This window comes from Thamnophis elegans, unplaced genomic scaffold, assembly GCF_009769535.1.
Source record: "Thamnophis elegans isolate rThaEle1 unplaced genomic scaffold, rThaEle1.pri scaffold_89_arrow_ctg1, whole genome shotgun sequence".
In the NCBI taxonomy this organism is placed as follows: domain Eukaryota; kingdom Metazoa; phylum Chordata; class Lepidosauria; order Squamata; family Colubridae; genus Thamnophis; species Thamnophis elegans.
In genome coordinates, this window is record NW_022473913.1 from 159,351 (window position 1) to 182,485 (window position 23,135).

The 23,135-nt window shown below is 49.1% G+C and overlaps 2 protein-coding genes across 2 annotated transcripts in view; one reads left to right on the forward strand and one right to left on the reverse strand.

Moving 5' to 3' along the window:
- TNPO3 (transportin 3) overlaps positions 1–7,122 on the forward strand; it is a 42,333-nt gene extending 35,211 nt beyond the window's left edge. The window contains exons 15-16 of the mRNA XM_032238795.1: positions 405–495; positions 6,918–7,122. Coding sequence (XP_032094686.1) covers positions 405–465 — 61 coding nt within the window. The 3' untranslated portion in view covers positions 466–495; positions 6,918–7,122. The remainder of the gene's footprint in view (positions 1–404; positions 496–6,917) is intronic.
- Positions 7,123–13,360: 6,238 nt separating this feature from the next.
- Positions 13,361–23,135, reverse strand: part of IRF5 (interferon regulatory factor 5) — a 49,480-nt gene continuing 39,705 nt past the window's right edge. The window contains 4 exon segments of the mRNA XM_032238801.1: positions 13,361–13,672; positions 15,259–15,377; positions 16,602–16,611; positions 16,613–16,992. Of these exon segments, the coding sequence (XP_032094692.1) occupies positions 13,451–13,672; positions 15,259–15,377; positions 16,602–16,611; positions 16,613–16,992 (731 nt within the window). The 3' untranslated portion in view covers positions 13,361–13,450.

Sequence of the window (23,135 nt, forward strand, 5' to 3'; positions counted from 1 at the left end):
GAAGGGAAGAGAGATCGAAGAAAAGAAAAAAAGGAAGGGAAGAAGAGAAAAGGAAGGGAAAAGAAAAGAGATATAAGAGAAGAAAAGAAAGGGAGAGAGGAAGGAAACAAGGAAGGACAAAATGGAGAGCGAAAGGAGGGAGGGAGGTCAAGAAACGGGGAGCAAAGATATACTCTGTAGTCCTTGATTCATTCAGCGACCATTCCAAATTACAACTTCACTGAAAAACGGGACTTGTGACTGGTTCTTGTGGACTTCGACTCCCAGAATTCCCCAGCCAGCATAGCTGGCTGGGGAATTCTGGGAGTCGAAGTCCACAAGTCTTAAAAGGGGCCCAATGTGGTGAGGCCCTTGGTACGTAAATTCTTCTTTTTCTCTCTTTCATAAATCTTTCTTCCCCGCAGTGCTGAGGAGTGCAAACAAGTTTGCTGGGCTTTGAGGGACTTTACCAGGCTCTTCCGGTAGCTGAGGCCTCTTTCGCTCTGCCTGTCCCAGGTGAGTAGCTACTCAGCCCCCTTTTTCCCCCCCTACTTTTAAAAAAAGGGTGCAAAGGATTAAGAGGTTTCCTCCCCCGAGAGGGTGCGCCCCCCAAAAGCCTTTCCCGCTCCGAGAAGTTGCTCTTTAGTTATATCAGTGTTTCCCGAACTTGGGGAGAGTGGACTTCTCTCTCTCTCTCTCCCTCCCTCCCTCCCTCTCTCTCTCTCTCTCTCTCTCTCTCTTTTATTAGTTTTATTTTTATGTAAATAGTCCATTTTCCACTAAACAGTGTGTCATCTGGGTACAAATATTTTGGGCCAACGTTTAAAATTTACAATCGCATTCATTTTCCAGTACCTTAAATGTCTTATACTATAACGCATCATGATTTACCGTATTTTTTGGACTATAAGATGCACTTTTTTGTCAAAAGGGGGTGAAAATGCCTGTGCGTCTTACAGACAGAATATTGCCAAAGCTCCGCCCACCCACCGCCAATTTTTGTGCCTCTGCATGCGCCTTTTCCAGGCCTTTTTCCACCTATTTTAGGCTTTTTTGAGGCCCTTTTTGAGGCCTTTTTTCAGGCCTTTTTCCACCTATTTTCAGGCCTTTTTTCGGGCCTTTTTCAGGCCTTTTTCCTCCCATTTTCAGGCCCTTTTTTCAGGCCTTTTTCCAGGCCTTTTTCCACCAGTTTTCAGGCCTTTTTGAGGCCTTTTTTCAGGCATTTTCCCACCTATTTTAGCCCTTTTTTCGGACCTTTTGGAGGCCTTTTTCCATGCCTTTTTCCACCTATTTTCAGGCCTTTTTTCAGGCCTTTTTGAAGCCTTTTTTTCAGGCCTTTTCCCACCTATTTTTAGTCCTTTTTTCGGACCTTTTTGAGGCCTTTTTTCAGGCCTTTTTGAGGCCTTTTTCCACCTATTTTTAGGCCTTTTTGGGGGGGCTTTTTGAGGCCTTTTTTCAGGCCTTTTTCCACCTATTTTAGCCCTTTTTGAGGCCCTTTTTGAGGCCTTTTTCCACCTATTTTCAGGCCTTTTTGAGGCCTTTTTTCAGGCCTTTTTCCACCCCTTTCCAGGCCTTTTCCCGCCTATTTTAGTCCTTTTTGAGGCCTTTTTTCAGGCCTTTTTCCAGGCCTTTTACCACCTATTTTTAGGCCTTTTTTCAGGCATTTTTCCACCCCTTTCCAGGCCTTTTCCCGCCTATTTTACTCCTTTTTTCGGCCCTTTTTGAGGCCTTTTTTCAGGCCTTTTTGAGGCCTTTTTCCTCCCATTTTCAGGCCCCCTTTTCAGGCCTTTTTCAACCAGTTTTCAGGCCTTTTTGAGGCCCTTTTTCAGGCCTTTCCCCACCTTTTTTCAGGCCTTTTTCCATCCGTTTTCAGGCCCTTTTTCGGGTCTTTTTTCGGCCATTCCTTTTAAAGGCCTTTTTCCAGGTCTTTTTGAGGCCTTTTTTTCAGGCCTTTTTCCACCCGTTTCAGGCCCTTTTTGAGCCCTGTTTTCAGGCCCTTTTTGAGGCCATTTTTCTGCCCTTTTCAGGCCCTTTTTGAAGGCTTTTACAGGCCTTTTCCCAGCCCATTTCCAGGCCTTTTTGAGCCCCGTTTTCAGGCCCTTTTTGAGGCCTTTTTCCAGCCCATTTTGCAGGCTTTTTTCATCCTTTTTTTTTTTTTTTTTGAAAAAACGGGCTGAAAAAAGCCTAGAAAATGGGCCAAAAAAAGGCCCCCCAAAGGGCTGAAAATGTGGTGCGCGAAGGCCAAAAGCCTTTTGTTGTTGTTGTTGTTTTCCTCTTCTAAATTTAGGTGCATCTTATAGTCAAGTGCGTCTTATAATCTGAAAAAATGCGTTATTTAACTGTTAATTATATTAACTGTTAATACATTTTCTATACTTTACACAACTCTCTGAGCTTGATTGTTTTGGAGGAGAAAGAGGGAAGGGGGAGGAGAACTGTGCTTGGTGGGGGGGTTTTTTTGGCAGATATTTCACGACCCAGCTAGGTAACATCATCAGTGTTAGGAGGGAGTGGGGTTTGCTTTCTGTTTCCATGCAAAAGGCTTGTCCTGTCAGTGTTGGTGGCAGCCTTGGTTTCTTCTTGGGGGTTCCATGTTTAGGCTGTTGCTTCCTGTCTGTTTGGTCATTTGTCTGAGTCGGTGGTTCCCCAAGGACCCCATCAGGTAACCACCAAAATAGACAAAGCAAGCCCCACGCTCACTAGCACTGATGGTGTTCCCTAGTTTGGTCATGAAACGCCTGCAAGGAAACCACTAAGCTCAGAGAGCACCAAGGACCCCACAGTTGTTCTCCTCCTCCTCCTCCTCCTCCTCCTCCTCCTCTTCTCCTCTTCCTCTTCTCCTCTTCTCCTCTTCCTCCTCCCCCTCTTCTCCTCCTCCTCATCTTCTCCCTCTTCCTCCTCCTCCTCTCCTCCTCCTCTTCTCCTCTCCTCTTCCTCCTCCTCCTCTTCTCCTCCTCTTCCTCTCCTCCTCTTCTCCTCCTCTTCCTCCTCCTCGTCCTCCCTCCTCCTCCTCTTCTCCTCTTCCTCCTTCTCCTCTTCCTCCTCCTCTCCTCCTCCTCTTCCTCTTCCTCCTTCTCCTCTTCCTCCTCCTCCTCTTCCTCCTCCTCTTCCTCCTCTTCTCCTCTCCTCTTCCTCCTCCTCCTCTTCTCCTCCTCTTCCTCTCCTCCTCTTCTCCTCCTCTTCCTCCTCCTCGTCCTCTCCTCCTCCTCTTCTCCTCTTCCTCCTTCTCCTCTTCCTCCTCCTCCTCTTCCTCCTCCTCCTCCTCCTCTTCTCCTCTCCTCTTCCTCCTCCTCTTCTCCTCCTCCTCTTCTCGTCTTCCTCCTCCCCTTCCTCCTCCTCCTCTTCCTCCTCCTCCTCTTCCTCCTCCTCCTTCCTCCTCCTCTTCTTCTCTTCCTCCTCCTCCTCCTCCTCCTCCTCCTCCTCCTCCTCTTCCTCCTCTCTCTCCTCTTCTCCTCTTCTCCTCCTCCTCCTCCTCTCCTCCTCCTCCTCCACCACCACCACCTCTTCCTCCTCCTCCTCCTCCTCCTCCTCCTCCTCTTCTCCTCTTCTCCTCTTCCTCCTCCTCCTCTTCTCCTCCTCCTCCTCCTCCTCCTCTTCCTCCTCCTCCTCTCCTCCTCCTCTTCTCCTCCTCCTCTTCCTCCTCCTCCTCTTCTCCTCCTCTTCCTCCTCCTCCTCTTCTCCTCCTCTTCCTCCTCCTCTCCTCCTCCTCTCTCCTCCTCCTCCTCTCCTTCCTCCTCCTCTTCCTCCTCCTCTCCTCCTCCTCTCCTCTTCCTCCTCCTCCTCTTCCTCCTCCTCCTCTTCCTCCTCCTCCTCCTCCTCTTCTCCTCTCCTCTTCCTCCTCCTCTTCTCCTCCTCCTCTTCTCGTCTTCCTCCTCCCCTTCCTCCTCCTCCTCTTCCTCCTCCTCTTCCTCCTCTCCTCTTCCTCCTCCTCTTCTTCTCTTCCTCCTCTCCTCCTCCTCCTCCTCCTCCTCCTCCTCCTCCTCTTCCTCTTCTCCTCTTCCTCCTCCCCCTCTTCTCCTCCTCCTCATCTTCTCCCTCTTCCTCCTCCTCCTCTCCTCTTCCTCCTCCTCCTCTTCTCCTCCTCCTCCTCTTCTCCTCTTCCTCTTCTCCTCTTCTCCTCTTCCTCCTCCCCCTCTTCTCCTCCTCCTCATCTTCTCCCTCTTCCTCCTCCTCCTCTCCTCCTCCTCTTCTCCTCTCCTCTTCCTCCTCCTCCTCTTCTCCTCCTCTTCCTCTCCTCCTCTTCTCCTCCTCTTCCTCCTCCTCGTCCTCTCCTCCTCCTCTTCTCTTCCTCCTTCTCCTCTTCCTCTCCACTTCCTCCTCCTCTCCTCGCCTCCTTCTCCATCGTCCCTCTTCCTCCTCCTCTTCCTCTTCCTCCTCGCTCTCCTACGTCTTCCGCCTCCTCCTCCTCTTCCTCCTCCTCTTCTTCCTCCTCTTCCTCCTCCTCCATCTTCCTCCTCGTTCCTCCTCCTCGTCCTCGCCTTCTGCTCCGCCTTCTTCCTTCCTCCTTCTCTTCCTCCTCTACCTCCCCTTCCTCCTCTTCCTCCTTCCTCTTCTTCCTCCTCCTCTTCCTCCCCTCTCCTGCCTCCTCCTTCCTCCTCTTCCTCGTCTTCCTCCTCCCTTTCTCCTCCTCCTCTTCCGCCTCTCCCTCTTCCTCCTCCTCCTCTTCTCCTCCGTATCTTCTTCTCTTCCTCCTCCCTCCTCCTCCTCCTCCTCCTCTTCCTCTTCTCCTCTCTCCCTTCCTCCTCCTCCTCTCTCCTCCTCCTCATCTTCACTCCTCTTCCTCAATCCTCCTCTCCTCTTCCTCCTCCTCCTCTTCTCTCCTCCTCCTCTTCCCTCTTCCTCTTCCTCTTCTCCTCTTTCTCCTCTTCCTCCCCCCCTCTTCTCCTCCTCCTCATCTTCTCCCTCTTCCTCCTCCTCCTCTCCTCCTCCTCTTCTCCTCTCCTCTTCCTCCCTCCTCCTCTCTCCTCCTCTTCTCTCCTCCTCTTCCTCCTCCTCTTCCTCCTCCTCGTCCTCTCCTCCTCCTCTTCTCCTCTTCCTCCTTCTCCTCTGCCTCCTCCTCTCCTCCTCCTCTTTCCTCTTCCTCCTGCCTTCTCCTCTTCCTACTCCTCCTCTCCTCCTCCTCCTCCTCCTCTTCTCGCTCTCCTCTTCCTCCTCCTCTCCTCCTCCTCTTCTCGTCTTCCTCCTCCCCTTCCTCCTCCTCCTCTTCCTCCTCCTCCTCTTCCTCCTCTCCTCTTCCTCCTCCTCTTCTTCTCTTCCTCCTCTCCTCCTCCTCCTCCTCCTCCTCCTCCTCCTCTTCTCCTCTTCCTCCTCCCCCTCTTCTCCTCCTCCTCATCTTCTCCCTCTTCCTCCTCCTCCTCTCCTCTTCCTCCTCCTCCTCTTCTCCTCCTCCTCTTCCTCCTCCTCCTCCTCCTCCTCCTCTCTCCTCTTCTCCTCTTCCTCCTCCCCCTCTTCTCCTCCTCCTCATCTTCTCCCTCTTCCTCCTCCTCCTCTCCTCCTCCTCTTCTCCTCTCCTCTTCCTCCTCTCCTCCTCTTCTCCTCCTCTTCCTCTCCTCCTCTTCTCCTCCTCTTCCTCCTCCTCGTCCTCTCCTCCTCCTCTTCTCCTCTTCCTCCTTCTCCTCTTCCTCCTCCTCTCCTCCTCCTCTTCCTCTTCTTCCTTCTCCTCTTCCTCCTTCTCCTCCTCCTCCTCCTCCTCCTCCTCTTCTCCTCTCCTCTTCCTCCTCCTCTTCTCCTCCTCCTCTTCTCGTCTTCCTCCTCCCCTTCCTCCTCCCCCCATCCACCTCCTCCTCTTCCTCCTCCACTACCTCCTCTCCTCTTCCTCCTCCTCTTCTTCTCTTCCTCCACTACTCCTCCTCCTCCTCCTCCTCCTCTTCTCCTCTTCCTCTTCTCCTCTTCTCGTCTTCCTCCTCCCCCTCTTCTCCTCCTCCTCATCTTCTCCCTCTTCCTCCTCCTCCTCTCCTCTTCCTCCTCCTCCTCTTCTCCTCCTCCTCCTCTTCTCCTCTTCCTCTTCTCCTCTTCTCCTCTTCCTCCTCCCCCTCTTCTCCTCCTCCTCATCTTCTCCCTCTTCCTCCTCCTCCTCCTCCTCCTCTTCTCCTCGCTCCTCCTTCCTCCTCTCCTCTCTCTCCTCTTCCTCTCCTCCTCTTCTCCTCCTCTTCCTCCTCCTCGTCCTCTCCTCCTCCTCTTCTCCTCTTCCTCCTTCTCCTCTTCCTCCTCCTCTCCTCCTCCTCTTCCTCTTCTTCCTTCTCCTCTTCCTCCTTCTCCTCTTCCTCCTCTCCTCCTCCTCCTCTTCTCCTCTCCTCTTCCTCCTCCTCTTCTCCTCCTCCTCTTCTCGTCTTCCTCCTTCTCCTCTCTCCTCCTCTCCTCTTCCTCCTCCTCCTCTTCCTCCTCTCCTCTTCCTCCTCCTCTTCTTCTCTTCCTCCTCTCCTCCTCCTCTTCCTCCTCCTCCTCTTCTCCTCTTCCTCTTCCTCCTCCTCTTTTCCTCTTCCTCCTCCTCCTCTTCCTCTTCCTCCTCCTCCTCCTCCTCTCCTCCACCTCTTCTCCTCTTCCTCTTCCTCCTCTTCATCTCCTCCTCTCCTCCTCCTCTTCCTCCTCCTCCTCTTCTCCTCTTCTCCTCTTCTCTTCCTCTTCCTCCTCCTCTCCTCCTCCTCTTCTCCTCTTCCTCCTCCTCCTCCTCCTCCTCCTCTTCATCTTCTCCTCCTCCCTCTCCTCCTCCTCTTCTCCTCCTCCTCCTCCTCCCTGCAAACCCCTCTCCCTTCTAGCACTGACTATATTACCTAGTTTGGTCATGAAACACCTGCAAAGAAAACCACCAAGCTCAGAGAGTTCCTAACTCCTGGACGCTTCTCAACTCCGTCGGGGATGTTAAACACATTCCCCCCCCCCCTCCGGACCCTTTTCGTGAGCCTTCCCGTGAGTTTTGGGCCTCCTCTTTCCTCCTCCAGGAATGTCTTATTTTCAGAAGAGGAAATAAAACAGCCAAGATGGTGAAACCACAACTAGCAAACTTCACTGCGGCCGAAGGCTCCGACTCGCTCCGGTGTGTCCCGCCAATCCAGAAGAGACGATTTTGCTCCGAGAACCAAGTCGGTGAAGTTCCTGCTTGTGAGTGAGAAAAGAGAGAAAGGCAGAAAACAAAACAAAAGAAAAGAAAAAAAAACAACCCAACCACCAGGGGGGGAAAAAAATAATAATTAAAAAAAAAAAGAGGAAATCCGAGCGCCATTTCACCTGCGACTGCCGGGGGAAGAGGGAGGGGAAGGAGGGGGAAGGACTGCTTTCCGGATGGACTGGCTTTGGGGAAAGAAAAAAAGAAGGGGGAAAAAAAAGTGAAAACGAAACAGAAAAAAAAAAAAGAGGAAAACAACGATAACCGTAATAATAATAGTAAAAAAAAAGTTTTTAAAAAAATCCCACCCAAAACGCGGAAACCATCCATAGCTGATTTGCTAGGCAGCAAGATTTGTTTAAAAAAAAATTAAAATTAAAATTAAAAATTAAAAAAAAAAAAAAACGAGGAATGGGGCAGGTGGGGGAAGAAACGAGAGAAAGAAACATAATTTCTGTGAAATGAGAAATAAATTTCCTTCAACCATTCGTGGGCAGGGAGGGAGGGAGGGGGGCGCGGGGTTTCAAACGCTATCCACGTGCACCGGGAGTCGGCCTACATTGCAGGGTTGGACGCTGAGCATCGAGTCTTTGGTTCGTTCGGGGCAAGTTCATCCGTAAGGGGCTACGAGGAGCCCACCTACACCCCCCCACCCCCCACCCCCACACACACACGCTGAGAAAAAAGAAAGAACTAGAATCCGGGAGCTGCGGTGGAGACCCTCTCCCCAGTTTTGGGTGGGTGGGGCCGGAGCCGCAGCGGTCCTTCCCTTTTCCATCCAGAGCGAACGATGGGGAGGGTCCGTCTGCCTTCCCGCAGCCCATCAACATTGCTGGCTTCTTTCGGATGTAACTGTTATAATATATATTTTATATATATACATACATATATATATATATATATTTCTTTTCTTTTAAGCCGATTTGGTTTTTTTGTTTTGATTTTCCTGAGAATTTGGTTTCAATCCGTTTGGGATTTTCTTTTCTTTTTTTTTTAACGGCAGGACGGTGGGGGCGGGGACGGCGAGGGCGGGGGGCTTTCCGGACAGGTTTTTTTTGGGGCAGGCAGAATTATTTTGTGAAGAAACGATCCGGCGCCGGGATTTGAACGCGAAGGCAGGGAAAGGGGAGGGGTCCCGTTCCGTCTGGTGGGAGGGGAGAGGGAGGTGGCAGCCCTCTCGAGTACCAGGGGGGGGTGGGGGAGAAAAGAAACCCTCCCCCCCAAAAAAATAAATAAATAAAAAAACCAGACAAAAACAGTTGAACGCTAGTCGTCTCCGCAGCCTTTTTGTCACGCGCTCGCTGAAGGTGGGGCATCCCCGTTTGCGAGAAAGTGAAGCGAGGGTCGCACTTTTCTCCCCCCCCCCCGGGGTTTTCCCCGCGATCGGTTTTCACCTCCGTTCCTTTGGAATTTGGGCTCTGCTTTATTAACTTTAACTTTTAATAGATTTATATGCCGCCTAATCCCGTAGGATTCCGGGCGGCTCACAGAAAAAGTTAATATAAAGAGTTAAAATAAAGAATAATTTAAAAGAAACAATTTTTAAAAAATAACGCGCCATACATTCAATCTGGGTGGGGCTGGACCTCATTCCTGAAGTCAACAGCCCCAGGCCTGCCGGAATAGCCAGGTTTTAGTGGCTTTTCGGAAGGCCGAGAGAGTGGGGAGGGTCTGGATCTCTGCGGGAAGATCGTTCCACAGGGTTGGAGCAGCTACAGAGAAGGCCCTCCTCCGAGGAGCCGCCAGCCGGCATTGTCCGGTCGACGGCACCCGGAGGAGGCCCATCCTGTGAGTTCTTATCGGCCGTTGGGAGGTATGTGGCAGGAGGTGGTCTCCCAGATATCCAGGTCGCATTATGCCGCAGCTGCTCTTTGCTGCGTTGAGCGACGACTCACAACGAGACGTCGTGTCGGGGGGGGGAGGAGAAAAGCAACGGGAGCGGAGTTGTGCCAGGGATTGGAAACGGTTTCTGGCTCCACTGGAGCGTTTCATGACCCAGCTAGGGAACGTCGTCGGTGCTAGAAGGGAGCGGGGGTTTGCTCTCGGTTTGGTGCTCGGGGGCTGGCCTGAGTTGGGAGTTTGGAAAACAGATGCGGGAAAGAAGACCCGCCACAAGGAGCCGCCAAGAACGGTCCCACGTACACTGAAAGCTACCTGGGTAGAAACAGAGCGCACACCTCACTCGTAGCTTGGGTGAGGTTCCCTAGTTGGGTCATGAGAGGTCTGCAAGAAAGCTACCAAGCTCAGAGATCAGCAAGGAGACCATAGTCGTCGTGGTCCTCCAAATCCCTCTCCCTTCGAGTACTGATGGTGTTCCCTAGGTGGGTCATGAAACGTTTGCAAGAAAACCAAGCTGTCGTCATCGTCCTCCCCTCCTCCTCCTGCTTCTTCCCCTCTTCTTGTTTCCTCCTGCTTCTCCCTCCTCTTCCTCTTCCCCTCCTCATTCCTTCATCTTCTCCTTCCTCTTCCCTTCCTCCTGTTTCTTCTTCCTCTTTCGCTTCCTCCTCCTCTTTCCCCTTCCTCTTTTCTTCCTCCTCCTCTTCTCCCACTCATTTCTTCTACCTTCTCCCTCTTCCTCTCCTGTTTCTTCATCTTCCTCTTCCCTTCCTCCTGTTTCTTCTTCCTCTTTTCCTCCTCCTCCTCTTCTCCCGCTCTTCTTCCTCTTCCCCTCCTGTTTCTTCCACCTCCTCTTCAGCTTCTTCCTTTTCTCGTTTCTTCTTCCTCTTTTGCTTCTCCCTCGTTTCTTCCTCCTCTTCTTCTCCCTCGTTTCTTCCACCTTCTCCCTCTTCTTCCTCTTCCTCCTCCTCTCTAGCACTGATGATGTTCCCTAGCAGAAAACATCTGCAAGGAACCCCCCCCCCCCCCCAAGCCCAGAGAACAGCAAGCATCCCACATTTCAACCCCGGGCTACAAAACATTCTCTATATCAAAATAGTCACTCTAAGCAGGAAACCTCATTGAGGTGGGAAATGCCATTCCTGGGGAAATAAAGACAAGCACACAGCCACCTCTCAAAGGTTTTCTGGGTCTCCGTTTATTTTGGAAAACCACTCTGTAATCGGCTTACTCATCCGATAGAACTTGCAGATAGAATCTCTGCAGATGTGGAAAAACAACTGGCACGGGGACGAAGGGCTGGCTTTGACCCATCTGGAGGGACGCGGTGGCTCAGCGGCTAAAACGCTGAGCTTGTCGATCAGAAAGGTCGGCAGTTCGAATCCCTAGGCCTAGGGCCGCGTAACGGAGTGTCTTGTCCCAGCGTCTGCCAACCTAGCAGTTCGAAAGCAGGTAAAAAATGCAAGTAGAAAAATAGGAACCACCTTTGGTGGGAAGGGAACAGCGTCCCGTGCGCCTTCGGCGTTGAGTCATGCCGGCCACATGGACACGGAGACGTCTTCGGACAGCGCTGGCTCTTCGGCTTTGAAACGGAGATGAGCAGCGCCCCCTAGAGTCGGGAACGATTAGCACGCATGTGCGAGGGGAACCTGTACCTATGCTCCATCCGCCCTGACCTGCAAAAAATATCCTTGTTGTGCTTCAAGGAAGCGAAGATAGAAATACGAAGAAGAAGAAAGGAGAGCCGTTCAACATCCATCAACTTGGCTCTTACCCCAAGCTGGAAACAGAACAGCCGAGTTGGAAGGGCGCTTGGAGGTCTTCTAGTCCATCCCCCCCCCCCCCAGCTCAAGCAGGAGTACTTGGACCAAGGGTGCCCAACGTTGGAACTTTTAAGACTTGTGGGCTTCAACTCCCAGTTGAGGATTACCTGAAATTCCCAAACGTTCCTGGTTTTTCCAAATGAATCGGCCTCCCCAAAAAATCTGTCTTGGAATCCTTTCAGAGATCCCTGGCCTGCTTCACACTCGGCACCAACCCCCGGATCCCACAACCAGAGGTATCAGTCTTCAACACGCGCACACACACACACACACACACACACACATGTCCGATCTTTTGGGAATTGAACGTTTTATTCAAATACTAACCAATAACCCGGCATTGCCCGGGAATTCATTTATAGGGGGAAAATGTCTGGACCAAACGTTAATTTCTAATGTTGGATTCTCCTCCTTACCAGAGGGAGCCCCCCTTGTGGAGTACTCTGAAGCCGTTACCATGGCAACTCCACTGCGCTGTACAGTAGAAGCCATTTTACTGTACTGTAGAAGCCATTTTAAAGTACAACAGGCTGTATCTTAGCAGAACACCCCCAAGGAGTGTTAGTACTCCCCTTGTGGAGTACTCTGAAGCTGTTACCATGGCAACTCCACTGCGCTGTACAGTAGAAGCCATTTTACTGTACTGTAGAAGCCATTTTAAGGCACAACAGGCTGTATCTTAGCAGAACACCCCCCCCAAGGAGTGTTAGGGGTGTCTTACCCCCACAGTATTTTTCTCCAGAGAGTAAGTCATCTGTGTACCAAGTTTGGTTGAAAGTGCTCAAGGCATTCCAGAGTTATGCTGGAACACACAGACAGACACACACACACAGAGCCATTTATAGATAGATACGTAGATAAAATATAACTGAATTTCTTGGAGACTTGGGAGTTTTTTATTAATTCCTGTTTCCTTCCTTCTCAACCCAAGGAGGATTTGGGGTGCAGAGAAAAGGGGTTTGGGGGGGGGCTCAGATGAAACCACTTTTATTGCATTGGGGGGGAGATTTTCCAAGTTTGGGGGACACCGGCTGAAGGGGCCACGGAGATTCTTCGTGTCAGAATTAAAGAATGAAAACACTTAAAATCCCTTGTGTTGAAAAAGGGCTGATAGATTTACTTCGCTTCTCTTAACAACGTCCCACTGAGGGGAATACAGGTAGCCTTTGACTTACAATCATTTGTTTAGTGACCCTTCAAAGTTACGACGGCACTTGAGAAAAGCGGCGTGACCCCCTTTCTCACAGCTGCATCCCCAGGGACGCCTGGTCAAAATTCATATTGCTTGGCAACTGGCTCGAACTTACGACGGTTGCAAGTGTCCCGGGGGTGTGTGTGTCACATGATTCCCCTTTTGCGACCTTCGGGCCAGCAAAGACGGGGGAGGGGGGGACCAGATTCACTTTACATCTGGTGCGACTCAGTTTAACGGTTGAAGCGATTCCTTGAATAACGGGAAAGAAAGGCAGGTCGCAGAATGAGGCGGGACTCGCTTAAGAACGGTCTCGCTTAGCAGCGGGAACGTTGCGCGCAATTGTGGTTACCTGGATTCTAACCAGCATAACCAACCCGACACTCAAAATTTGCTCTTAAACCGGAACCTAAAGAGTTTCAAAAATACGGATGGGTCAGGAGGATAGACCTGGAAGACAATTGGTGGTCCAGAAGAGCACAAGGTCTCTGCTCCAGCAGGGGGTTGGACTAGAAGACCTCAGGGGTCCCAGATTTTATGGCACACCTTTTAAGATGGAGCTTAAAGAAGTTTTTTTGGGGGGGAAAAACCTGGGATTTTAGCCTGTTCCCGAATCAGTTTTTAATCCCAGTTCTCGGAGTTTCAAAGTTGGGCACTGCCTTGCCACGGCCACATGCCCACTTTCTCCCTCTCGCGTGATAATTCTGTTTCAAATCGAAAGCCGTGGAAGTAGGGGAGAGGCTTCTGCGTTTCCTCCTCAATATGGTGGAGGGGCTCTTAAGAAGTGGGGAGGGGGTCCTTATATCAGCTGCAAGATTTTTCTTCTCCGGGCCCCAAACCGACAAACCACCAGCGCCCCAAATTTCAATCCTTTTTTTTTTTTTAAGCCGTCCATCCTGGCGCAAAGCAGAGCATGTTTTTCCCAAATCAAGCCCGCTTCGGTTCGGAGTTCAAGTTTTCCATTTCATGGAAGATGCCCCAAACGAGACGTCTGGGCTTCGATCTCTCTCTCTCTCTTGCAGCTGGCCAGCCCACCTCTTCTAAATGACCTCTGGGGTGCCCAGGTGCTTCTTTAAAACGTGCTCCAGAGGTCATCGGAAGCAAGCAGAGCTGGGGTGCGCCAGGAATAGCAATAGCAGTTAGCAGTTAGGCTTATATACCGCTTCATAGGGCTTTCAGCCATCTCTAAGCGGTTTACAGAGTCAGCATATCGCCCCCAACAACAATCTGGGTCCTCATTTCACCCACCTCGGAAGGATGGAAGGCTGAGTCAACCTTGAGCCGGTGAGATTAGAACCGCTGAACTGCAGATAACAGTCAGCTGAAGTGGCCTGCAGTACTGCACCCTAACCACTGCGCCACCTCGGCTCAAATCCCCCTCCTCAGTGGGGCCAGCGAGCCCAGCTCGGTTTGGGACAGCTCTTGCTGGAGTTGGCATGCCTAGTGGGCATGGGGCCATCCAAATGCCACCGGATTTGTGTGTGTGTGTGTGTGTGTGTGTGTGTGTGTCTCGGCATCTCACTGCTGCATGCCGTTTCCCCCGGTCTGCATTTCCCAGCTGCTGGGCCCCGCCTCCTGCATGTTTTGCTGCATTTGCCAGAGCTGGTGCAGTTCTTTGAATTGCAAAACCATTTTGTCTTTGAGATCCGGGTGCGAAATCTGCAGGCGGACGCTGTCGGCCGACCACGACAGTTCTCCGGAGAACATTTCTAAAAGGAGCCGGGCGGCGACGGGGACAACCTGTGCGAAAAAAAGGGAGGAGAGCGGTAGTTTTAGAACAGCCATTCTCAGCCAGGGAAGGACTGCAAATCCCAGAATTCCACCCGGCCGGCCTTTTTTTTTTTTTTTTTTAAAGCCTGGAGGATTCTGGGAGTTGAAGTCCAAACTCTTTAGTGCAGGGGTGTCCAAACTTGGGAACTTTAAGACTTGTGGACTTCAACTCCCAGAATTCCCCAGCCAGCATTCCCCAGACTTCAGCTCCCAGAATCCCTCAGCCAGCATGCTTTCAGATGGGAGGACTTCAACTACCAGAATTCCCTAGCCGGCATGGAGGGCTGAGGAATTCTGGGAGTTGAAGTCCACAAGCTTTAAAGTTCCCAAGTTTGGATGCCCCTGCTTTAAAGAAACCGAGTCCCAAAAGGCATTGTGTTAAGTGGCCCCCACGGAAGACTTTGCACCTCTAGGATTGTGTGAACTGGCTACACAACTGTGTGCAAGTGACACCCTTGGCCTCGAGTGTGTTAGGCCTTTTTTCAGCCCGTGCATGTGATTATAAAAGATTGTTGCGAAAATCTTATGACTTACAGCAGTTCATTTAATGACCATTCAGAGTTTACAACAGCACGGAAAAAAATGCGACTTAAGACTGTTTTTCACACTTAGCGACCTTTGCAGCATCCCCATGGTCACGCGGCCAAAATTCGGACGCTTGGCAACCGGCTTGCATTTATGACGGGCGCAGTCACGTGTTTCCCCCTTTTGCAACCTTCTGACCCGCAAACCCAATGGGGGAAGCCAGATTCACTTAACAACATCCCTAAGGTAACCACTGCAGTGATTTGCTTAACAACGGTGGCAAGAGAGGTCGTAAAATGGGGCGAATTGTACCTAACGGATGTTTCACTTAGTGACCAAATTGTGATTGAGGAGTAGAAGGAAAGATAGGAAGGAGAGGAGAAAGGAGAGGAATAGGAGAAAGGGAAAGGCAGAGGAAGAATGGGAGGGAATGTAAGAGTAGGAAAGAGGGGAGGAGTAGGAAGAAGAGGGGAAGGGTAAAGGAGAGGAAGGGGAAGGAGAGAAGGGAAAGGAGAGGAGGAAGGAGAGAAGAAAGAGAAGAAAGGGGGGTAGAGAGAGGGAAGGAGGGAGTGAAGCAAGGAGGGAAGGAAGGAGGGAAGGAAGGAGAGGAGAGAAAGGGAAGGAAGGAGGGAAGGAAGGAGAGAAGGAGAGAAGAAAGGGAAGGAAGGAGGGAATGTAGGAGAGAAGGAAGGGGGGAAGAAAGGAGGAAAGGAAGGAGAGAAGGAGAAAAGAAAGGTAGGAAGGAAAGAGGGAGGGAAGAAGAAGTAGGATCGTTGTAAGATAAGATGGATCTATGGGATGTTAAAAAAGCAATCTTCCAGTATATTGTCAATTGTAGGGAAAAATTGTTATAAATACATATTATTAATAACAGTTATGAGATCATATAATTGTGAATGTATATATGAAATTGATAAAATTTAAAAAAAAAATTGTGGTTGTAAGTGGAGGGCTGCCGGTAATTATCAGCTTCACGAGTGCCATCGGAGGTTTGATTTTTACCTAAAGCAGGTGTCCTAAAATGTACCCACCTGGACTGTGATCAGCTTTTTCTCCTTGGGCTTCTGGTCCGGCCACTCTTCCCCAAAGCAGAAGAAGATCTCGTAGGGGGGAGGTGTGGGGCTCTGGCCTTTCTGGAACATGATGAGCCCTGCAGGAAGGGAAAAATAAAAAGGGAAAATCAACTTTTGACGTTAGCCGGAAGGCAGCAGAAGCCGGGGGGGGGGGGGGGGGGGAGAAAAACAGAAGGAAAATTCAGAAAAAGGGGGAAAAAACAGCATTTCCTCAATGTGAAATTTTGATGAATCCATCAACGAGAACGGCTATTCTTTCTCCGTATTCAAATGTTGATTAAAATTGGATTTTTATACTGGTCGGGGGGGGAAATTGGAGGGCTCATCCGAATCTCCTGCCTCTCTAAACTTGGCAACTTTTAAGACCTGTGGACTTCAACTCCCAGAATTCCTCAGCCCTCCATGCTGGCCAGGGAATTCTGGGAGTTGAAGTCCTCCCGTCTGAAAGCATGCTGGAGATGGGGGATTCTGGGAGTTGAAGTTCACCGATCTTAAAAGTTCCCAAGATTGAGACACGCTGCTCTGAATCAGGGCTCCCTAATCCTGGCAAATTTAAGACCTGTGGACTTCAACTCCCAGAATCCCTCAGCCATCCACGCTGCCTGGGGGATTCTGGGGGTTGAAGTCCACCCATCTTGAAGGCACCAAGGTTCAAATGTTTTAACAAGGTCCTGTCTACAATTCTTGAAAACCTCTCAACGCAAACCTGACATTTCCTCCATCCGGTTTGCTTCAAGGAGAATATCCATCCAGCACTCAGATGTTCTACTAAGCCAAGTAGCCTCTCTCCCTGCTGTCTGCGGTGAGGGTGAAACGCCAAAGCCCATCCTCCTCTTCCCAGGAGCCCCTGAGCCCTGCTTAAGACCCCTATCAGGCCTGCAGCCATCTTTTCTTTTGGGTCTTTGGCCTTCCACACTTTCTATTATTCTACTAGGCATTTTCTATTGTGGGAAAATGGATGGGGGGATTGTAAGGAGTGAGATGCTATGTAGCCATAACAACATTCTTTCTAGAAAGCCAAGGTCATCCTTTGTCTCTGCACCTCTGCACCTGACCGGATCTGGATGGGTGGAACTGCCAGCGTGGCAGTGGGTGATTGGACCATGGGATGGACTTGTGGGTGTGGGGGACAAGATCTTGAACTTTCAACTGGGTGGGGAAAACCGAGAAGCTTTCAGATTCGGGTTTTCCCAGAGGTGCCAACATGGGTCTCTTCATAAATTGGGACTTTGAGGAATCCTTTGCCTCGGACTCTGATTTAATTTCGGATGCTATTTGGAACCCTGACAACCCCATCTCACCGTTGAGGAAAGCTCTCCAGGCTAAAAAGCTTGACCTTCTTCTCGCGTTCAATGGGATTGGGCCCAGCCAGGTCTCCGGCACACGGGCCGGTCCAGAAGACTTTACATTGGCACAACCGGATGGCATAAATGTCCTGGCCTTGTAGTTCCAGGATGAGACCGCGGTCCAAGACGTCCAGCAGCTGGTGGGTGTAGTAACGCTGCTTCTCGTTGGGGACAGCCTCGGCGCTGGGGAAACGGACCTGCTCCAAAGTCACCGGCCCAAAGAGCTCCACCTGTTCCTGGGTGGGCTCCAGGTGGCTGTGGAAGAGGCGGCAGCCGTGCGGGTTGCTGATGGTCAGGGCTCCCACCGGGCGTCCGCGGTACTGGAATTTGATCTCCAGGTCGGTCACTGAAGGAGGAAGAGGAGGAGGAGATGACACAAAGGGCCACAGGTGGACCAGGGCATTGGGTGGGAGGGTTGACGATGGGCCATTGGAGAGGGATGACTCCAAAACTCAAAGGGCTTTGGATGCGGGGAGTCTGCAGGGTATGGTGGAAAAGGGCAAGATGGCCACCACAACGGTGCAAATGGAACTCTACCAAGAGTGTACAGGGCATTCTCACTGAGTGGAATTGAGTCTTAATTGAGTGGAATTGAGTTCTCATTGAGTGGAATTGAGTCATTGAGTGGAATTGAGTTCTCACTGAGTGGAATTGAGTTCTCACTAAGTGGAATTGAATCTTCATTGAGTGGAATTGAGTTCTCATTGAGTGGAATTGAGTTCTCATTGAGTTCTCATTGAGTGGAATTGAGTTCTCATTGAGTGGAATTGAATCCTCATTGAGTCCTCATTGAGTGGAATTGAGTTCTCATTGAGTGGAATTGAATCCTCATTGAGTCCTCATTGAGTGGAATTGAGTTCTCATTGAGTGGAATTGAGTTCTCATTGAGTGGAATTGAGTTCTCATTGAGTGGAATTGAGTTCTCATTGAGTGGAATTGAGTCATTGAGTGGAATTAAGTTCTCATTGAGTGGAATTGAGTTCTCATTGAGTGGAATTGAGTGGAATTGAGTCCTCATTGAGTGGAATTAAGTCCTCATTGAGTGGAATTGAGTCCTCATTGAGTGGAATTGAGTTCTCATTGAGTGGAATTGAGTTCTCTTGATGGAGCACGGGGGTCTTTTTCTGCGCTCCGTTTTCAATGTTTCTATTACAGGCAGTCCCCAGGTAAGTAGTCCCGACTTACGGCCATAATTTTGAGCCCAACATTTCGGTTGCTAAGCGAGGCCGCTAACGTCAGTTTTGCTGCCCCATATGGCGACCTTTCTCGACATGGCCATTAAGTGCGTCGCCGCAGTGGTTAAGTTAGCAAAACGGTCGTTAAGCGAACCCGGCTTTCCCCATTGACTTTGCTTGTTGGAAGGTCACAAAAGGGGATCGCGTGACCCCAGGACGCTGCAACCGTCATAAATGTGAACCAGTTGCCAAGCATCTGAATTTTGATCATGTGACCATGGGGATGCTGTAACAGTCGTAAATGTGAAAAATGGTCGTGTCACTTTTTTCCCCAGTGCTGTAACTTCAGATGGTCACTAAATGAATGGTTGTAAGTCAAGGACAATTTGTAATGCTAGCCGACGTAGGCATTCTGGGTAAACATGACTGCTAAATCTTTAGCTGAAGTGGGTCAAGTGAACTCAGCCAGCAGGGGACCTCACTGTCCCTCTTATCTCCCCATTCCCACGGTGTACCCCCATAAAAGAGAGAGAGAGGGTGGGGGAGAGGGAGAGAGAGAGGGGCTTACATGGCAGCATGTGGGGGCTGATCAATAAATTCGGAATGAACTGCTCGATGGGGGCTGCGGGACATCCCCCCTCGGACAGGGGCTCCAGAGTCCCTGGCATGGCTACGCTCTCGGGCATCAGCGGCATCCGGCTTGCAGAGTCGCCAAAACTGGGCACTGGAGGTTCCCCTCCTACCGCGAAGGCCCCCACGGGCGCTGGTGCCGAGGCTACAGGCCCCACCTCTGGGGGAGCCAAGTGGGGGAAGGTCCCATTGGCGCATGAGTTGGTGTAGAGGGTCTCTTGCTTGATCCACGGGTAGGGGGGCAGGGGCTCTGCGATGTGCGATGGATCTGGAACGAGAGAGCCTGTTAGGAATTCCGTTCAGGTCTATATCGAGCACCACGGAACAAACAAAAGAGTACAATCACCATGTGCTTTACTGCTCAACTATTTAACTGTAACAGGAAGCAGGAAACTCTCCTTAGAACAAAAGAGTATAAAGTATAGATAGCATAGATCCAATCTTGTAAACAGCACCATCTGTTGACTGACTACTACTGTAGTTGTTGCATAGAAATAAATTCAAACAGAACGGGACACTATAGGAAGTGACCAAGAAACGTGGTCAAAATGGAAGGATGGCTTCGATGTTGTTTCCATGCGGGGAGGGCGTCCGAAAGCAGCTCCCTTTTCTGCGTGATTTCTATCCCACTTTTATTGCCGTACAAGCACCTCAACATACACAAGTCTCTTTCCTCCTCCTCCTGTTTCCCCCACAAGAACCCTGCAATGTGGGCTTGGCTGAGAGAGACGGTGTCAGCTTCTGCCTTGCTGTTGCTGAAATCTATCTGAAATCACCTCACTGGTTTTCACATGTAAGGCAGGACTAGAACTCACCAATCCCTTAGGTGATTGGCCTAAGGTCGGATTTCATGCTAAGGCGGGACTAGAACTCACCGTCTCCTGGTGATTGACCCAAGGTCACCCAGCTGACTTTCATGCCTAAGGCAGGACTAGAACTCACTGTTTCCTGGGGGATTGAGCCAACGTCACCCAGTTGTCTTTCGTGCTTAAGGTGGGACTAGAATTCACCATCACCTGGTGAATCACTACAGCACCTTAATCACCACACGAAACTGAGTCTTCTTTAGAAAGCAGTTGGAGTCCCTGCCAAACAGGGAAGATCTGAAGCAGGCTCCCCCCCCCCCCACTCTTCTTCTGGGCACTGCCAAGAACCCACCTGCAATCCTTAAGGTGGGCATCATTTTCTGGAGCTGCAATTAAAGGGGGTAAAATTAGTGAGCAAGACAATTAGCTAGTTAGTCAATTCTATTCTCTCTCTCTCTCTCTCTTCCTCCCTCGCTCATCTATCTATCTATCTATCTATCTATCTATCTATCTATCTATTATAATTGTCTATCATCTATCTATAATCTATCTATCTATCTATCTATCTATCTATCTATCTATCTATCTATCTATCTATCTATCTATTTTCTTTAACTATCTATCTATCTATCTTTAACTATCATCTATCTATTCTCTTTATCTATCTATCTATCTATCTATCTATCTATCTATCTATCTATCTATCTATCTCTATCTATCGGCTGGAGAATTCTGGGAGTTGAAGTCCACAAGTCTTAAAGTTGCCAAGTTTGGGAACCACTGATCTATCTATCTATCTATCTATCTATCTATCTATCTATCTATCTATCTATCTATCTATCTATCTATCCTCTTTACTATCATCTATCTATCTATCTATCTATCTATCTATAACTATCATCTATCTATCTATCTATCTATCTATCTATCTATCTATCTATCTATCTATCTATCACTATCATCTATCTATCTATCTATCTATCTATCTATCTATCTATCTATCTATCATCTATCTATCTATTCTCTAACTATCTATCTGTCTGTCTATCTATCTATCTATCTATCTATCTATCTATCTATCTATCTATCTATCTAATCATCTATCTATCTATCTATCTATCATCTATCTATCATCTATCTATCTATCATCTATCTATCTATCTATCTATCTATCTATCATCTATCTATCTATCTATCTATCTATATCTATCTATCATCTATCTATCTATCTATCATCTATCTATCTATATCTATCTATCATCTATCTATCTATCATCTATCTATCTATCTATCTATCTATCTATCTATCTATCTATCTATCATCTATCTATCTATCTATCTATCTATCTATCTATCTATCCATCTATCATCTATCTATCTATCTATCTATCTATCTATCTATCTATCTATCTATATCTATCTATCATCTATCATCTATCTATCTATCTATCTATCTAATCATCTATCATCTATCTATCTATCATCTATCTATCTATCTATCTATCTATCTATCTATCTATCTATCTATCTATCTCTAAATCTCTGTGTATCATCATCATCATCATTTATTCTATTTATCCAGGTTATCTATTTATCATCTCTGTGTGTCTGTTTTTCTAAACTATCTATCTAAAATCTCTCTCTCTCATTTTTGAACCGCTTGTCTCCCCCACAGAGAGACTCTCGGGGGTGGGAGGGGTTTCTGTAAAAATATAATGCTAAACGAAAGAGCTAAACCAGGGTCGCGTCACGTAGAATTCAACCCCAGCAACAGAGGTGGGACTGGAAGCATGTTGGCTTGAAGGTGGTTTCAGCTGCAGCTGTGCAGAGCACCGAATTCTGTGGTTTTCTGAGTGCCAAATATAGCCGAATCGAGAGGCAGAAGTAGAGCGGCAGATTCTGGCCTCTCGTGAAATCAGCCCAGCACAGACGGTCCCACCCGCCAGTCTCCATACTTGGGCTATTTTCTACAGGAGGGCAACCCCCCTCCCCATAGATCTGCCCCCAAGAAGGCTAGGAAGACCCTAAGCTCTCACCTCTTCCTCTTCTTCACACCCCGCGGGCTCTTCTCCAGCAAAGCTCTCTGGAGGTTAAAAGCAGAGGGTTACAAAGGGTAAAACTGTTGTAAGGGTTGCAGGTACCCTGTTGTCTCTTGAGCCAAGGGCTCCCCCCCCAAACATTAAGGACAAGGACTGGGGGGCTTCCCCACATGGTCTCCCTCTCCCTGTCAGCTGCTCCCTTAGGCTTGCCTGGGCTTCCCTGCTATGCGGTGACACACTCTGGGAGGGGGAAGGAAGAAGGAAAGGATTGGGAAATTGAAAGTAAGTGCTGTGATCTCCTAGAGGTGCTACCTCAAGGCCACCTAGCTGGGAGAAGAAGGGGGACACAGACCAAACTGTAAGCTTGGACTGACCGTTACGGAAAGACCTTGCCCGAACGTGATTAGTTACACAGGAGTGGACAACGAGAGAAAATTAAAAAAGGGAAATGTAGAAGTTGGGGATATAGGCGTGCGATTCTCAGTTCTGGCTTTGCAATATTTCAGTACACTAGATTTCTAATAAATTATATCTTTTTCAACAAATGGAGCCAAGGATCATTTGGTTGTATAAACATATAATAATTATATAATAATAATAATAATAATAATAATAATAATAATAATACCAGGACTTAAAAATTGAAATTCAACGACTATGGCACAAACCAGCAGTGGTAATTCCAGTGGTAATTGGCACACTGGGTGCTATTCCAAAAGCACTGGAATTACATTTAAAACAAAAATTGACAAAATCACCATCAGTCAAATGCAAAAAGCCGCACTGCTTGGATCTGCACGCATATTACGAAAATACGTTACGACGTCCTAGGCCCCTGGGTGGGGCCCGACTAGTAACCAATGCCAAATCCGGCGAAACAACTGGCCGCTGTGATACAATTGTATATCATCATCATCATCATCATCATCATCATCATCATCATCATCATCTGGTTGCATAGACAGAGGCACAGAATCAAATCAGGTGGTCTTTATAAAGCCTTACTAAGGCCACAGCTGGAATACGGCATCCAGTTTTGGTCACCACATTTCAAAAAAGATGCAGAGACTTTGGGAAAAGTACAGAGAAGAGCAACTAAGGCGATTAAAGGCCTGGAGACTAAAATATAGGAAGAACCGTTGCAGAATTTAGGGTTGGCCAGTCTAGAGAAAAGAAGGACTAGGGGGGACAGGACAGCAGTCTTCCAGTGTTTGAGGGGCTGCCCCAAAGAAGAGGGGGTCAATTTATTTTCTGAAGCACCCGAAGGCAGGACAAGAGGCAACGGAAGGAAACTAATCAAGGAGAGAAGCAACCTAGAACGAAGGAGAAATCGTTAAGTTGAGGACCAGATGCTGGGCTGACCCTTCAATTCTACTGTGGATGAAATGCTTCATTTCCAATCCAGGGGAAGGAAATATTGGAGGGAAGGAATGAATTAGACGGGGAGGGAATCCCACGGTGGGGTTTTGGTCTGTTTTCATTTGTGAAACGCTTTTGGGGGGGGGAGCAACCGGTAAGGATATCAGCCTGCTCCTGGTGGGTTTTGTTTTTTTTAAAAAAGGAGGAATGGAGAGGGAGAAGAAGAATGCCCTCGACCTATCTGGATTGACAGGTTTTATACCTCTCCCAGAACCTGCCCAACTTGTCTGAGGAGACAATAATGAGGGAAAGGGAGAGAGGGGGAGGAGGAGGAGAAAGGAAGGAAGGAAGGAAAGTGGAAGGAAGAGAAGGAAGGAAGGGAAGGAAGGGAAGAAAGGAAGCAAAGGATGGAAGGGAAGGAAGGAAGGAAAGGAAGGAAGGGAAGTAAGTAAGGGAAGAAAGGAAGCGAAGGAAGGAAGA